This window comes from Rhineura floridana, chromosome 7 (genome assembly GCF_030035675.1).
Source record: "Rhineura floridana isolate rRhiFlo1 chromosome 7, rRhiFlo1.hap2, whole genome shotgun sequence".
NCBI lineage: Eukaryota > Metazoa > Chordata > Lepidosauria > Squamata > Rhineuridae > Rhineura > Rhineura floridana.
Genome location: NC_084486.1, coordinates 113,657,034 through 113,674,442, shown reverse-complemented (window position 1 = coordinate 113,674,442; position 17,409 = coordinate 113,657,034). Strand labels below are relative to the sequence as shown.

The 17,409-nt window shown below is 42.7% G+C and overlaps 1 protein-coding gene across 6 annotated transcripts in view; it reads left to right on the top strand.

Moving 5' to 3' along the window:
- The window catches only part of SLC9A9 (solute carrier family 9 member A9), a 414,620-nt gene that overhangs the window by 104,120 nt on the left and 293,091 nt on the right, over positions 1-17,409 (top strand). For 5 of the 6 annotated variants that reach the window (XM_061636943.1, XM_061636944.1, XM_061636942.1 and 2 more), the window contains one exon: positions 4,875-4,980. The exons of the other annotated variant lie outside the window; for it this stretch is intronic. In XM_061636943.1, the coding sequence (XP_061492927.1) occupies positions 4,875-4,980 (106 nt within the window). The remainder of the gene's footprint in view (positions 1-4,874; positions 4,981-17,409) is intronic. 6 annotated transcript variants of the gene reach the window in all.

Below are 17,409 nucleotides of genomic sequence, written 5' to 3'. Positions count from 1 at the left end.
CTCAAGATGCTGCTAAACTACAACTCACATCAGCCCCAGCAAGCATGGTCAGTGGCCAGGGATGTTGGGAGCTGTAGTCCAAAGGCTCCCCACACCTGATCTAACAATCCAGCATGACCAAAGAACCCCAGAGTGGAGCAATAAAGGGAAGGGCTATGCAGACAGGCTCAGTGGCTGCCTTTGAAACCTATGGAACAAATAGCAAATACTATGGGGTATAAAACCTGATTGAGGGGGAAGCAAAACCACTTTTCCCAGAAAGCTGGAGTCATGAGGTCCTTTACTTTTTCCATATAGGTTAATGGCTGCCATTCACTCCTATGGAGGAAAAAGTAAAGTGCTCCTACATGTAGGAACTTCCTTTATATACAATCCAGTCACCAGACCCTTTCCTCCCCATTCCTTGTCCTAGAGAAACCCACTTGTATTAAGAGCCCTCCCAGGGAGCCATGTAGAACCCTGTTAATAAACCAGTTAAATCACCAACACCTGTGTGGAGCTGGAGAGTGCCATTGTAGTCAAAGTTCAACAGACAATGCACTGTAATTTGAGACATTATTTTCCAGCCCACAACAGAAGCTTGGAAGACATGTGGCAATGTTTAAAATGGCTGCTTGTGGTCATGCTAAGTGAGCTTGATGATCTGGTCACCATGGCTAAAAGAAGATAGGGGACAGCCAGCCTTTCAGAAAGAACCGGTCCACTTCACAACCTGATAGGTTACAATAATCTCTTTTCTTCAAGCAGCAAGAAATGCTACCCCCCTGACCTTATAAACTCAATATGGATTACACAGGATGTAAATCACAAACATCATGAGCTAAAAAAGGTGTTTGCAAAATTCCTGCTGCCCATGAAGGAATTACCCATGGAAACCAAAAAGATAATTGGTGTATGTGTGCAAACATCAATATTTTCAGTACAAGAGAAAGCAGTTTCCCATGCTGAAATGTCAGATGTTAACCTAACACCCTGGAGACAATCTTAAACCCTGATATTCCTTTGCTATGTAGTCAATTGCACAATTATGTACCAGAGTGTACAGCAGCGAGATACTGTGTAATTTTCCAATCATTAAAAATCTTTACAATGAATTTCTGGTAGAAAAATAAACACTCCTCTGCTGCATGAAAGAACATAGATATAGATATCCATCTGTACATATCTGCAAGAATTGTCTAGCAGCAGGCCTTGCTTAATAATGTAACAGCAGAAGGAAACTGACATTCAGTGGGGTTACTGCCAGGTAAATGGGGTTAGGACTGCAGCCTAAATCCATTTTCATAGAATCATAGAACCATAGCATTGGAAGGGGCCTATAAAGCCATCGAGTCCAACCCCCTGCTCAATGCAGGAATCCAAATTAAAGCATACCCAACAGGCGGCTATCCAGCCCACCATCTTCCTAAATAATTGGTTCCATGGTTGTACTACGCTAACAGGAAGGAAGTTTTTCCTGATGTTCAGCCGACATCTGGCTTCCTGCAACTTAAGCCCATTATTCTGTGTCCTGCACTCTGGGACAATTGAGAAGAGATCCTGGGCCTCCTCTGTGTGACAACCTTTCAAGTACTTAAAGAGTGCTATCATATCTCCCCTCAGTCTTCCCTTCTCAAAGCTAAACATGCCCAGTTCTTTCAGTCTCTCCTCATAGGGCTTTGTTTCCAGTCCCCTGATCATCCTTATTGCCCTCCTCTGAACCTGTCTGCATCCTTCTTAAAGTGTGGTGTCCAGAACTGGACACAGTGCTCAAGATGAGGCCTAACCAGTGCTGAATAGAGGGGAACCAATACTTCACACAATTTGGAAACTATACTTCTGTTAATGCAGCCTAAAATGCTATTTGCCTTTTTTGCAGCCACATCACACTGTTAGCTCATATTCAGCTTGTGATCAACAACAATCCGAAGATCCTTCTTGCATGTAGTATTGCTGAGCCAAGTATCCCCCATCTTATAACTGTGCATTTGTTTTCTTTTTCCTAGGTGTAGAACTTTGTATTCATGCCTGTTAAATGTCATTCTGTTGTTTTCAGCCCAGTGCGTCAGCCTATCAAAATAACTTTGAATATTGTTTCTGTCTACCAGGGTATTAGCTACCCCTCCCAATTTTGTATCCTTTGCAAATTTGATAAGCATTCCCTGCAGCTCCTCATCCCAGTCATTAATAAAAACATTGAAGAGAACTGGACCCAGGACTGAGCCCTGTGGTACCCTGCTCGTTACCTCCCCCCAGTTTAAGAAGGAACCATTAAGAAGCATTCTTTTAGTACAATTCTGTAGCCAGCAGTGGATCCACCTGACAGTTGTTCCATCCAGCCCACATTCAGCTAGGTTATTTTATTTATTTATTTATTTATTTATACCCCACCCTTCCTTCCAGCAGGAGCCCAGGGCGGCAAACAGAAACACAAAAAACACTTTAAAACATCATAAAAAGACCTTAAAATATATTAAAACAAAACAACATTAAAAACATTTAAAAAAACTTTTAAAACATCTTTTTAAAAAGGGTTAAAGATATTAAAAGACATATTAAAAGCAATTCTAACACAGACGCAGACTTGCTAATCAGAATATCATTTTAGATGAATACACATTGTAGATACACTTCAGAGACTTTTAGATCCACTTTCTAGAATCCAAACTACTAGAAGAAATAACTTTCATTGATACAGCTCCTTTGCATGTCAGCTAAAGGCCAAACTAGATGTGATGTGATTCTCTTCAGGACCATATCAAGGGAAGATTTCATTGCCCCTCCATCCCTGCTGTTCTTCCAGTAAAGGTCAGCCACCACAACTGACTGAACCTGTTGCATTTTTAAAAATACCTGCATGGTTAAATGAAAAAACACATTGAACACCCACAGCTAGCTACAGAATTGTACTCAAAGAGTACTTATCAATGGGTCCTTCTCAAGCTGTGCGGAGGTAACGAGCGGGGTATTGCAGGGTCAAGTCCTGGGCCAAGTGTTCTTCAACATTTTTATTAATGACTTGGATGAGGAGGTGCAGGGAATGCTTATCAGATTTGCAGATGATATAAAATTAGGAAGGATAGCTAATATCCTGGAAGACAGAAACAAAATTCAAAGGAATTTTGATAGGCTGACGCACTGGGCTGAAAACAACAGAATGAAATTCAACAGGGATAAGTGCAAAGTTCTACACCTAAGATGAAGAAACCAATTGCACAGTTATAAGATGGCTCAGCAATACTACATGCAAGAAGGATCTTGGAATTGTTGTTGATCACAAGCTGAATATGGGCCAACAGTGCAACGCGGCTGAAAAAAAAGGCAAATGGTATTTTAGGCTGCATTAACAGAAGTATTGTTTCTAAATCATGTAAAGTATTAGTTTCCCTCTATTCGGCACTGGTTAGGTGTGATCTTGAGTACTGTGTCCAGTTCTGGACACTATACTTTAAGGAGGATGTAGACAAATTGGAATAGGTTCAGAGGAGGGCAACAAGGATGATCAGGAGACTGGAAACACAGCACTATGAAGAAAGACTGGAAGAAATTGTGTTTAACCTTGAAAAGAGAAGACTGACTGAGGGAAGATATGATAGCACTCTTTAAGTACTTGAAAGGTTGTCACACAGAGGAGGCCCAGGATCTCTTCTCGATCTTCCCAGAGTGTAGGACATGGAATAATGGGCTCAAATTCAGAAAGTCAGATTTTGACTGAACATCAGGAAAAACTTCTGGCTGTTAGAGTGGTACAACAATGCAACCAATTATCTAGGGAGGTAGTGGGCTCTCCGACATTGGAGGCATTCAAGAGGCAGCTGGACAGCCATCTGTCGGGAATGCTTTGATTTGGATTCCTGCATTGAGCAGGGGGTTGGACTTGATGGCCTTGTAGGCCCCTTCCAACTCTACTATTCTATGAATCTATGATTCTAACACATTTAAAGTCATGTGTAGTTTGGCTCTAGGAGTGTTTTGGCAATCTCAGTTTGGTAGCTGTAGTGGGCAAGGTAGGAGATACAAATTACTCAGGGTTCCTGTTCTCCTTCCCCTCCCTTCCTCTCAGATGATGCTATTATCTGAAGCTTTTCTAAAAGGAAAGGTCACCAAAAAGTGATTAGGACAAGAATGAGTGAGATACAAATCTATTGTGTGGATGTAAAAAGTGGCAATACTATGTAGTAACTTAATGGTCTTACTTTTAACGGTCATTTGGGAATATGTGATCAGAGTAAAGGGAAAAGCTACAATCCTAAGCATGCATTTATCAATTTTTATTTATTTAAAGTATTTATAAACTGCTTAATATTTTTTTAAAATTCTCCAAGTGGTGTACAGCACGAAAATAATAAGCAATATAATAAAAACAAAAATACAGCATAAAACCAGTAAAACAGTAGCATAAAAACAAATAAATTTGGAATTCAGGGAATTCAAACCAGGTCCCAGGGGAAGCCTAGTCAAAAAGATATGGCTTTACAAAATGTCTCTGAACCAACTAATGATTGCTGCTTCATGTATAGCAGAGGGAAGGTTTTACAGAGCCAAAAGCAGAAAAGGATGGATATTTTCCAGATCATCTAAATGTATTTGTTTGAAACGCTTTCACCCTGGTTTTCAGACAAAAAGGTTCTCAAAGTGGCTTTCAAATCAATAAGACAGTACTTGCCCTCAAGCTAAAGAAATGCAAGTTGTAGTGCTTTTTCTGAAACCAGAGGAAACAGAAATGCAATGTACTCTTCTAACAGTACTCATTGATGCATAAAAACGGACAGGATGATAAAAGAGTATCACAAAATGTCTCAACAAATGTGATCCTCCCTTTTTGGAGGGCCTTTAATTCAGTGTCAAAAAAAATAAATCTGAACATGACAAGTTTACTTTATCATTCCTTCTAGTGACAGTCCTGGCTATTTTCCATGAGCTTCATGTTGATACGGATCTCTACACCCTCCTTTTTGGTGAAAGTGTCCTAAATGATGCTGTGGCTATAGTTCTCACATAGTAAGTACAAATGCTTGGATCTTTTGTAAAGTGAAAAGGGTGATTGTTTCTCAGCACCTTTATTTATTTATTATTTGATTTATATCCCGCCCTTCCTCCCAGCAGGAGCACCTTTGGATTATACCTTACATATATGGTTACAAATGGAGGCCATAATTATGGCCTCCCTCTTGGCTGTGTGTGTGTTTTTGTTTTGTTGGCAATAATAGTGAATTAGTGGCAGTGGACCATCCATACATCTTTTTGCTTTAGCAGTTGTTCTGAAATGCTTTTCCAACGTTACTGCCTTATTGCCATCCAGAGGGGCACTCTTGCACAAAAGTGCAACAAAAAATAGGAAGGGGGGAAAAAACCACCTAAATATTTGTGGTATAAAACATTACAGAAATTCAGCAGAAAGTTTCGGGGCATGGACTGATTGGAAATGAAGCAGTATGACTGCCTCAAAATGTTTGCAGGTGTAAACTGTATTGAAAGTGGGATCACCGCTCCATTATGAGCACAAATAATTATGAATGCACAATAGAACGGCTCCCTAGATGGGCCCTAGGTTGCTAAGGAGTTATTTGTATATTAAATGCCAGGACTAGCACAAGCATTTTGCTCCCTAAGGCACAGCAACCACTGCCACCACCATCACCCCCAAGTCAAACTAAGCAGTACTGAATGGTAGCCAAGCTATTTTGGCATCTGAGGCAGAATATCCTCTTTCCCTCGACTGTAGCAATACAATGAAAATACATTGTATAAATAACCATATGCTGCCCTTTCTTGACACCCCACATGAAGTGCCTCACTTTGCACAATAGTAGGGCTGGCTTTGTGGCTCATTGTTTTTACATGATGTACCTAAACTAAATTTTGCTTTTGACTCTGTGGCCAGATTCCTTCGTATACGTTGATCTTAACCCATTGAATAAAGTTACCTGTTCACTTTGACACGTGGAACTCCTATAAAAGTGAGGTTTCCAAAGAGGAGGTTCATCAGCATATTGCTTTGGGAACATAGGCCCTCATTTGAAGTTCATAACTGTAATACCCACTTGTGAAGAAGCTCTATGTGTGATCATCAGACTCTTGTGGGGAGCCCTAACTCCCACCAGAAAAAGAAATAAATTGATTTGTTTTTCATGTGAATTTATGTTAGCCACTTGCAGAAGATGCTTTTGCCTAATTCTTGCAGATACCTGCCTCCAACTGCTGCCCTTCACACCACTCCCTAGGTATTTTCTGAAGGTCTCCGAAACCTCAGGAGAGGTTTTTTGAGGTGCAGGAGTCTTTTAGTGGGGAGATGGTAGAAAAGCCCTGTTGTGAGAACAAACTTATACTTGCACAAATATTTATAGAACTCTTTTTTTTCTTTTCAGAAGGATGTCAGAATTTTTTATATCTTTATTTATGTAGGATTAACCATATTTGAAGCTAGTTGCTATAGAAGTTGTTTTTGCAGGGGTGTAGTCATCTGGGGTTGCAGGGGAGTCGTAGACCCCTTACTTTTTTGGGAGCAGGGTCCCAGCTGGGTCCCTGGGTATGAGATAATCAGCATGAAAGGGTTAGCTACTGAGAAAAGGCCTTGTCTTTTGTGTTGATTGGAGCCAATCAGATGGAAAGGAGGTGTTTAGAGAAAAGGCGGGTCAGAGGAGACATGATAGAAGTGTATAAAATTATGCATGGCATTGAGAAAGTGGATAGAGAAAAGTTCTTCTCCCTCTCTCATAATACTAGAACTCGTGGACATTCAAAGAAGCTGAATGTTGGAAGATTCAGGACAGACAAAAGGAAGTACTTCTTTACTCAGCGCATAGTTAAACTATGGAATTTGCTCCCACAAGATGCAGTAATGGCCACCAGCTTGGACGGCTTTAAAAGAAGATTAGATAAATTCATGGAGGACAGGGCTATCAATGGCTACTAGCCATGATGGCTGTGCTCTGCCACCCTAGTCAGAGGCAGCATGCTTCTGAAAACCAGTTGCCGGAAGCCTCAGGAGGGGAGAGTGTTCTTGCACTTGGGTCCTGCTTGCGGGCTTCCCCCAGGCACCTGGTTGGCCACTGTGAGAACAGGATGCTGGACTAGATGGGCCACTGGCCTGATCCAGCAGGCTCTTCTTATGTTCTTATGTTCTTAACAATCCCACACATACCTTGCTAATTAGATTACCAATGCCAGGATGTCTGTCTTATTGACTACTCTCCTGCTCCCCCTCCCCCCACCAGGCATCATGAAAGACCCAGTCCTGGGCTCAGAAAGAAAATAAATATCTGGTCCTCTTCAAAGTACTGATAAGCCTCTTGTTTTAATTAAAATAATAATTATAAATTCTTGCTCTTATCACTAATGGGAGTTAATTTTCTTGCATATGCTGCTGTTGCTTCTATGGCTGTAACGGAGTGAGGTTAAAGATAAGTGAAATGCAAATAGAAAAAACAACAACACAAAAGGCAGTAACACTTTCCTAAGTGTAATACCATACCAACCACAACAAGATTCCTATGAGTAAGGCAGAAAACTCAGCATCCCACGACCAGTCAGGATTCATAACCAAAAACCCAAACTAAAAAAATCCTAGCAGCAAGTCAGCCAAGGTCACAGAAATCCCCATGCAGCACAACCTGACCTGGGGACTGCAGTTAATGCAGAATGCTGCAGCACAATTGTGTGTACCCGGAATGGTCATAGAGATACACAAAACTAGGGCTCATTCATCAGATAGAGGAATATACCACTCTTCCTATTCTGTCTTCCTGCTTTTCCTTTGGCTCAAAAACAAACAAACACAGAAAAGAGCTGCCCAACTTCTTCCTCCGACACATACTGTGCAACCAAATCACAAAACAGGAGACTAAAATGTCCACTAAGAGCAGCTTCAGGCATTCCACCAGTCTGTGCCTTGCATTGCTGTTCCTCTACATCATTGTAATCAGCTTCCTATTCTGTTAAAAAACAAAAAACACTCAACTTTGCTGCAACACAAAGCCAGAATGTCTTTTTTGAAGCCAGAAGGCTAAAAGTGAATTTGGGTGCACTAGAACAAAATGATGATACAAATCTAGAAGAAGATCAAGGCATGGAACCAAACTCAGACAGACTTCAAAAAGACAGCTTGCGTTCACTTGGTTAAAGGAAATGGCAGCTGTTGTTCTGGAGAAGTAAGGTACTTTTTAAAAAGAGATGGAAATGGAGTGGGTAGCTGTAACATCCGTCCTCAACAATATTTAGAGTCAGTGTCTACCACAATAAAAGAAATATTATACCAGCAATGGTGCATGGATTTGAAACTGGTTATTAGTTAAAACTGATAGGTGAGGAAAGGATTTGAGAAATAAATGCGTGCAGATTGAAGCTGCACGTGAAAGGTCTTGAGAAAGAGGCAGAGGGCAGAAATGTAACTGAGTTTTTAGTGTGGCTGGAAAGTGGAATGGAGCTCTGAGCTACAGCTGACTGATATGGATACTGAATGGACCCACAGATCTCTTGCTTCTATCTCCCAGAGCAAAGGATGATCAAGAGACATAATCAAGTGCTTTAATCACAAAAGATCTCTCTGTACACAGGCTAGCCAACTGAATCAAATTACCTTCAACTGGAAATCTGTTTCATCTTCCAAGACATTTCACCAGAGATACTTCACAGACACAGGACTCTGAAGCCCCATGGTGACCCTCCTGGATGCAAAAAAAAAAAATCAGTGTTGATGGGGATTTCCTTCCCATTCACATCTTCAGGTGAAAGACAGACTTTGGTCTATACACAATATCCTGGACAGGGGAAAGGAGAGTCTTGAAAATAGTCAGGCTGCATGATACTCTTGTAGTGGAGGATTCAGTTGCTGAAAATAAAAGCAGAGAGCTCAAAAAAGCAGTAAAGTCACCAGGTGAAGAATGAATGTCAGTTGGAAAATCAAGATTCTGGCCTTCTCACACATATGGGATTATAACCCATCAATAGATGACTACTGTCTTGAGGAAGAATTTCTGCCTTGCATGCTAAAATTCCCAGTTTTGGTACAGGAAGAAGACCCTGTCCCTGCATTTTTCCACCCTGCAAGCATTTCTTATTAACTGGGAAAAAAAATGGACACTGTCTAGCTATGTAATTTCAGTTTGGCTTCCACAGTTTCACTGCATTCTTGTTTACTCTAAAAGCTGGGTAGAATCTATGCATGGGGAGAGAGTGGGATTGCAACAGCAGGCTCCATTCCCTACCCTCCACATATTGATGGATCTTTGCACACAAATCCTCTGCTACACAAATACAAGTTGTCTGCATACAGGTCCTGCGCAAAAAATATAATCAACACAAGAGATGGAGACAGCAGACATAAGACCATATACTGAACAGCCCAATAAATATGAAATATGATTGGCCTGTGTTTTGATATTTTGGATTATATAGCCCAAATTTCTGTAACACCTGAATCCTCTGTTTTCTTTGTGTTGATATTTTGAAATTTTAATTATGTCTTAATGCTCTAAAAATAAAAGTTTTTTAAAAAAGAAAATCCTCTTGTGTGAATTGGTGATATTCACAAAGGACTGCCTAGCAAGCACATTAAACACGCTTCAGAAATAACTAACTAAAGGCACTGCAATTGTGTTTGTTGCAAAAAAATAAACTTCCTAACCTGTGTAAAACCTGAGATGGCCAAATCTAACCCACCTTCTTGCAAGCAACTAACTTAAGATAAACAGAAAGGAAAGGCAAATATCAGCCTCTTCTTCAGAGTGTTTCAGCTGTTTTTCTTTATCTCCAATGAACTTTGACTTCAGTCTCTGTGGAAAACCATGACTCTGATCTGAGCCATATTTTTTCTGTCTACTTTCAGCACCAGAGATATACCTCTAACACAGTGAAACTATTGCCTGAAGTTCTTTATTACATGGAAAGACGACTGGAAAGAGCTGATAGCACTATATATATATGAAATGGCTTGTTCTCAAAACAGGTGCACATCTGGATGTGTGTGTCCTAGAAATTCTAATTGCTCAATTCATTTCAAGTGATTTTATAGCAGCATACCTGACTGCACAAAGCAATCCCACCACTCCATATATAATGGTTTAAAAATGAGAGGAAAGCAAGATCTTGGGCTCAAATATTTTATTTATTTATTTATTTATTTTGTTGCATTTATATACCGCCCATAGCAAGTAGCTCTCAGGGCGGTAAACAGAATAGGATAAAATACATACATCATAATAATAAAATCACAAAACATATAAGACACAATGAAAACAAAATACAATTAAACAAAATGTAAGATGATAAAAGGATTAGTATTACAAGATTAAAAAGATAAAAAGATTAAAATGATTAAAATGCCTGGGAGCATAAGAAGGTCTTTACCTGGCGCCGGAAAGATAATAATGTAGGTGCCAGGTGTACCTCTTCGGGGAGGCTATTCCACAACTCGGGGGCCACCACAGAAAAGGCCCTAGATCTAGTAACCACCCTCCGGGCTTCACGATGGGTTGGTACCCGGAGGAGGGCCTTAGATGCTGAACGAAGTGAGCGGGTAGGTTCATAGCGGGAGAGGCGTTCCACCAGGTATTGCAGTCCCACGCCATGTAAGGCTTTATAGGTCATAACCAGCACCTTGAATCTCGCCCGGAAGCAGATAGGTAGCCAGTGCAGGCGAGCCAGAACAGGAGTTATGTGCTAAGACCGACTGGTCCTCGTCAATAGTCTAGCTGCCGCATTCTGCACTAGCTGAAGCTTCCGAACTGTCTTCAAGGGCAGCCCTATGTAGAGCGCATTACAGTAATCCAATCTCAAAGTTACCAGAGCATGAACAACTGAGGCGAGGTCGTCGCCATCCAGATAGGGGCGTAGTTGGGCTACCAAACGGAGATGGTAAAACGCGTTCCATGCCACCGAGGCCACTTGAGCCTCAAGAGACAAGGAAGTGTCAAAAAGAACCCCCAAACTACAGACCTGTTCTTTCAGGGGGAGTGTAACCCCATCCAGAACAGGATGCACATCCAACATCTGAGCGGGGAAGGCGTTCACCAACAGTGTCTCGGTCTTGTCTGGATTGAGTCTCAGTTTATTAGTTCTCATCCAGTCCATTATCGCGGTCAGGCAACGGTTCAGCACATCAACAGACTCACCTGAAGAAGATGAAAAGGAGAAATAGAGTTGCGTGTCATCAGCATACTGATGACAACGCACTCCAAAACTCCTGATGACCGCACCCAGAGGCTTCATGTAGGTGTTAAAAAGCATGGGGGACAAAACCGACCCCTGAGGGACTCCACAATGGAGAGTCCAGCGTGTCGAGTAATGTTCCCCAAGCACTACCTTCTGGCGACGATCCACGAAGTAGGAGCGGAACCACTGCCAAGCAGTACCCCCAACTCCCAACTCCGTGAGTCTCCCCAATAGAAACTGCCTGTTTACATTCAAAAACCCTGTACCTTCTTTCTGTATTTTTCTCATAGTGTCTACAGTAAGAAATATGTGACATAACTACAATGAGTTCAGAATTCTGGGCAGGGCTGCACTCACCTGGAAGGAGCTGCTCTATAGTGTCATGGCCCCGTCAGAGGACTCATCAGACGAGGATGACTCGGGAGTAACAGCAGCAGACCCAGAAGGAGAAACGGAGGAAACTCCTGAGAACCCAGCTCCTTCTCCCCCTCAGCTGCAGAGCACCCCAGACACAGCTGAAGCCCTTCAGCCAGACGCAGAAAGTGAACAGGATACTCCCCCCTCACCTGCAGAACGTAGACAGCAGAAGGTCAGGCAGAAGAGGGGCAGACCTGTCCACTTAAGGCCAAAATGCTGATGGCTCACACCTGCTGACAAACCTGCTCCTTAAAAGTCAAACCTTGGCTTCAGCTTGTTGCTGACTACAACATCAGGCGTGACCACTGTGTGTCTTCCTATGCCCTGAACCTTGACTTGGACTGATCTCTCAGCAAACTAGACCCGGACCTTCACTGACGTCTCTTCTGGATTTCTGGCTTGGCACGTAAGCTTCGAATGGCCTCTGCCCTTATCTTGCTTCCTCCTTGCTAGCCTGGCAGATTTATAGCCAAGCTGCCGGCTGAGGACTTACGGCCTGGCAATTACCAAGGAATCTCCAGCCCTGCCTGCACCCCCACCGACACTGCTGTCTCAGTGAAGAGCTGACATATAGTTTGGATCTCACATTGTCACTGGAGGCGCAGGTGGCCTCGATGGCTAGGAGTGCCTATTTCCAGCTCTGACTGATTCACCAGCTTTGGACCCTTTTGGACAGAGATGACTTGGCCTTGGTACTCCATGCTCTGATAACTTCCGGACTGGATTATTACAATGTGCTTGAAGATGGCTTGGAAACTTCAGCTGGTCCAAAATACAGCTGTCAGATTACTGGTTGGGGTTCCATTTAGATCTTATATAACTCCTGTTTTAAAACAGCTGCATTGGTTGGCAGTTCGCTTCTGAGCCCAATTCAAGGTGTTTGCATTAGTATTTAAAGTCCTAAATTACTTAAGAACACCGGCTTCTTCCCTACAGATCCTCTTGGGTGTTAAGATCAGCAGAGGGGGCACTCTTGGTAGTTCTACTGCCCTCAGAATTTTGAGGTGTGGCCTAGGAGAGGGCATTCTCTGTGGCAGCACCTAAGTTGTGAAAATCTCTCCCCACAGAGGTGTGTTTGGCACCTTCATTAAATAGTTTGCATCATATACTGAAGACACATCTCTTTACCCTGGCCACGAGAGCTGTATTTTTAGGATCTACCATATTCTTTTGAGTTTAATTCATTCTGAACTGTTTTTAATATTGTATTTTAGTTGCTATAACCCACCCTGAGACCTTATTTGTTTATTTAATTTAATTTATTTATTTATTTAAGACATTTACATACCACTTAATCATTTGCATTTCTCAGCATGGAACATAAAAATGAGCCATACGCACACAAAAAAAGTTATGGTGAAGAGTAGGTAAAAAATCAAATCAAACAATAATAAATAAATAATGACAGAGAAAGTTGCAACACAATCTTTTTATATCACACTTCTTAGAAGTTAGAACTAAAACCACCCAGAGAAATAGGACTTCTGCTTTCCATAATGCCTACTTTGAGCCTTTGTCATTCTCATTTATGCTAAATTCAAATGCAGCAAACAAAGGTCAGGATGCAATTATTTTCTTTTGCATGACCAAATTAGGTTTCTCGTGAACTGTTTTAGCAACTCATTTTAAAAAAATAATAAAAGAGGCTTGCATTTTTTAAAAAAGTTTGCCATGGACCTTAAGGGACATTATCTGAGTTTCTATCTGAGCAACACAAGTTCAAAGCTGCCTTCCATATAGCAGAACTAGCTGTTTGGATCCTAGCCAAATATAATTTAAGCACTTGTTATCTCTGCAACGCTGAAGAAGACTTTTCTGCGTAGACCTAACAAAGTGATAGTTCATGTAAGATAACTGATTTATAAGAATTTGGAGAATAAAATTCCCAATAGATAAGAGGAAATAGCTTTTATAAAGGCTGCAGAAATATTTCTGTTATCTCATATTTTAGAAATGACAGCAGGTCATTATTTTTAAAAAAATTACACTTGACATCTAACAACAATTATGAATATTTGTTTTCTTTATTTATCAAGAAGTCACTGCTGTGTTGGGCAAGTCTGTTGCTTAAGGTAATATAAGTGGCTCAGACCTTCACCACCACATCTAATTTGTTCTTCCCAAGCCTCATGTGCCATCCAATTTTTGCTCTAATAATTTCCCCTGAAAATTCCGATAGATTAGAATGTTTCTCTCTTCATTTGCATTTGCTGTAATGAGCCTGTGTACTCAAAAACTAAACATAGTAACCATTCTTGAACTTGACTGTCCTTAAAGCAAGCAAAAAGGGAGGGTTCACTGAACAGTTGCCTTGTTTGGCATTAGGAGTGTTCTTCTACTCCAATATTGTTCGATATATTTAATTTGAAGGTAATTAACCTGGAATGTTTTCATAATCACGAAAGTGAACTGAAATCTCCAGATACTCTTTGAAAGATGGGAAAAGTCTAAGCAATGCAAAATTTGTAAAAAAAATTACCCCCTTTATAGCATAATCTTATGCATGTGTGTTATGTATGTCCAATGGGACTTTTAGTTTATGCAGCCTTAACCAGGCATTATATGAACAAAAGGCTAAAAATGTGCAAATAATAATTAATCTATGTTTGCTGTGCTTTAACATCTTCTCTATGGGCCAAGCCCTACATTAAACTACTAAGTATAGGACTCTGTTTTTATTAGACAGGATAATCTGAAATGTTAGTGTCATAGCTGAAATGTCACGTATAGAAAAATCTGGTCAGGAACTGATCAGGAAAATAATATGTAGAGGCTGCTGCAGAAACCCCAGTTAAGCTCTTGAAGACATGATATTCTCCAGTTGCTCCTTGTGTTACATGCTGAATTTCAGTTCAATACCACCAGAGGTCCAGGTTCACTGCTGTCCTTGACACCTTACTGCAGAGCTGGACAGCTACTGTGTAGCATACCTCTCTCTGACAGCTTTGTTTTCCCAAAGGCTTTTTCCTTTTCCTGAGGCAAGAAAGTTCGAGATCTGAATGCCCAAGAAACACACTGGTGAGGAAAGAAAATTTAGTGTTTTATTGAAGCAAAAGCTATTGGTTGCAGCCGGCAGGCACTAAAACACAGCAACTAATGATGAGCACAGCTTTTATCTCACGTTCTCTGTTTTCCCTGCTGGAAGCCCCAGTCAACAGAAAGGCGGAGAGATCCCGTTTATGGCCTTGCTTGGATTTACACCATGCCGCTCTTCCCTGCAGGCCGGTGTCTAGGCTTATCTGCCCAGATCTAGGACCCTGTATTTGTACCAGAAAGACCCTCTGGGAGGGGGCATAACTGTGAGATTTTCATCTTTCCCAGGGGCTAGTGTCTTTGATCTCATGCTTCTGACCTTTGTTTATCTTACAGTGGCCTTGAAGTTGTGCTCACAAGAGCTGAGAATGCAGTTGAGAAGCCTTCCCCCACTCTCTCAGAGTGTGTGAAAGCCTTCTCTCTGATGAGCTCACCCTGGTTGTTTTTACTAATTAAACAGCCTTTCCCAGTCTCTGGTTTTAGGCAAAGTGAAGCAAGCTTCTTCAGAAAGCCTGCAATTTTTTGAACAAATCTTTTTCAGACTCCAGTACTATGCAGGCAGTTTGCAAAAGCAATAAAGCAAAGTGTGTCCTCCCCACACCTGCAGGTTTGTTGGTTGCCCTATCAGCCAGCTCTCAGGCCTCCAGATGCTGCTCCTAAATGCTAGATTGGTGCATAATAAGATCTCCCTCATTCACAATTTAATTGTGGATGAGGCAGCCAATCTGGCATGTATAACCGAGACCTGGGTGGGTGAGCAGGGGGGAATCAGTCTCTCCCAGCTATGTCCACCAGGGTACCTGGTCCAGCATCAGGGTAGACCTGAGGGTTGGGGAGGGGGAGTTGCTGTGGTCTATAGGAGTTCCATCTTCCTCTGCAGGCACCCTGTCCATGTGACTACTGGTCTGGAGTGTTTGCACCTTACGTTGGGTCAGTGGGACAGACTGGGGATTCTGTTGGTGTACCGCCCACCCTGATGCCCAACAGACTCCCTAGCTGAGCTGACGGAGACTGTTGGTTCTGGGGGATGTCAACATCCATGCCGAGGCCACCTTATCCGGGGTGGCTCAGGATTTCATGGTCTCCATGACAACCATGGGCCTGTCCCAATATGCCATTGGCCCAACACATGTAGCAGGGCATACTCTAGATTTGGTTTTTGCATCTGGACATGGAGTTGGTGATCTGAATGTGGGGGGGCTTACATCAGTCCCTCTGTCATGGACAGATCACCGCTTGCTGAAGTTTAGTCTTACAGCGGCTTTTCCCCTCTGCAAGTGTGGGAGACCTATTAAGTTGGTCAGCCCCCAGAGACTAATGGATCCGGATGGTTTCCAAAGGGCTCTGAGGAGTTTTCCGGCTGATAGGGGTGGCGCTCCTGTCGAAACCCTTGTTGAACTGTGGAATACAGAAATGACTCGGGCAGTTGACATGATTGCTCCTGAGCGCCCTCTCCTGTGTAGAGCTCGTACGGCTCCATGGTATACCCCAGAGCTGAGAGCAATGAAACAATATAGGAGACGGCTTGAGTGCAGATGGAGACGAACTCCTGACGGCTGCAATTATACACTGGTAAGTGCCTATGGTAAGCTGTATTTAGGGGCAGTGAATGCAGCAAAACAACAATATTTTGCTGCCTCTATCAAGTCATCAATCTGCCGCCCAGCGGAGCTCTTCAGAATTGTCCAGGGACTATTACACTCTGGCCCCAGGGACATGGTAGAACCATCTGAGGCCCACTGTAATGAATTTGCTAGGCACTTCCAGGATAAAATCTTTAGCATCCGCCAGGACTTAGACTCCAGTGTTATAGCAGGTGAATCAAGCGAGGTTTCCAGAGCAGAGCCTTGTCCTGATTTCTTGGATGAGTTTCAGTTGGTGCAGCTTGAGGATGTTAACAAGGTTCTTGGACAGGTTCGTGCAACCACTTTTGTACTGGATCCTTGTCATTCTTGGCTAATAAAAGCTAGCAGGGATGGAACAGCTGGCTGGGCCAGGGAAGTGATTAATGCCTCTCTGCGAGAAGGGGTGGTCCCTGGCTGCCTGAAAGAGGCAGTAGTGAGACCACTCTTAAAGAGGCCCTCCCTGGACCCAGAAAATCTTAATAACTATAGGCCGGTGGCAAATGTTCCATTCCTGGGCAAGGTCCTGGAACGAGTGGTTGCAGGCCAGTTCCAGACACTCTTGGATGAGATCAGTTATCTGGATCCATTTCAGTCGGGTTTCAGGCCTGGTTTTGGCACGGAAACAGCCTTGGTCGCCCTGTATGATGACCTTTGTCAGGAGAGAGACAGGGGAGTGTGACTCTGTTGATTCTTCTTGATCTCCCAGCGGCTTTCGATACCATCGACCATGGTATCCTTCTGGGGAGACTGGCTGAGTTGGGAGTAGGAGGTACTGCATTGCGGTGGTTCCACTCCTACTTGGCGGGTCGCCTCCAGAAGGTGGTGCTTGGGAACATTACTCACCACCCTGGACTCTCCAGTATGGGGTTCCACAGGGGTCAGTTCTGTCCCCCATGCTGTTCAACATCTCCATGAAACCATTGGGTGCGGTCATCCAGAGCTTTGGAGTGCATTACCATCAGTATGCTGATGACACACAGCTCTATTTCTCCTTTTCATCTTCTTCAGGTGAGGCTGTCAATGTGCTGAACCGGTGCCTGGCTGCGACAATGGACTGGATGAGGGCTAATAAACTGAGACTCAATCCAGACAAGACTGAGATGCTGATAGTGGGTGGTTCTTCTGACCAGATGGTGGATGTCCAACCTGTTCTGGATGGGGTTACACTCCCCCTGAAGGAGCAGGTTCATAGCTTGGGGGTTCT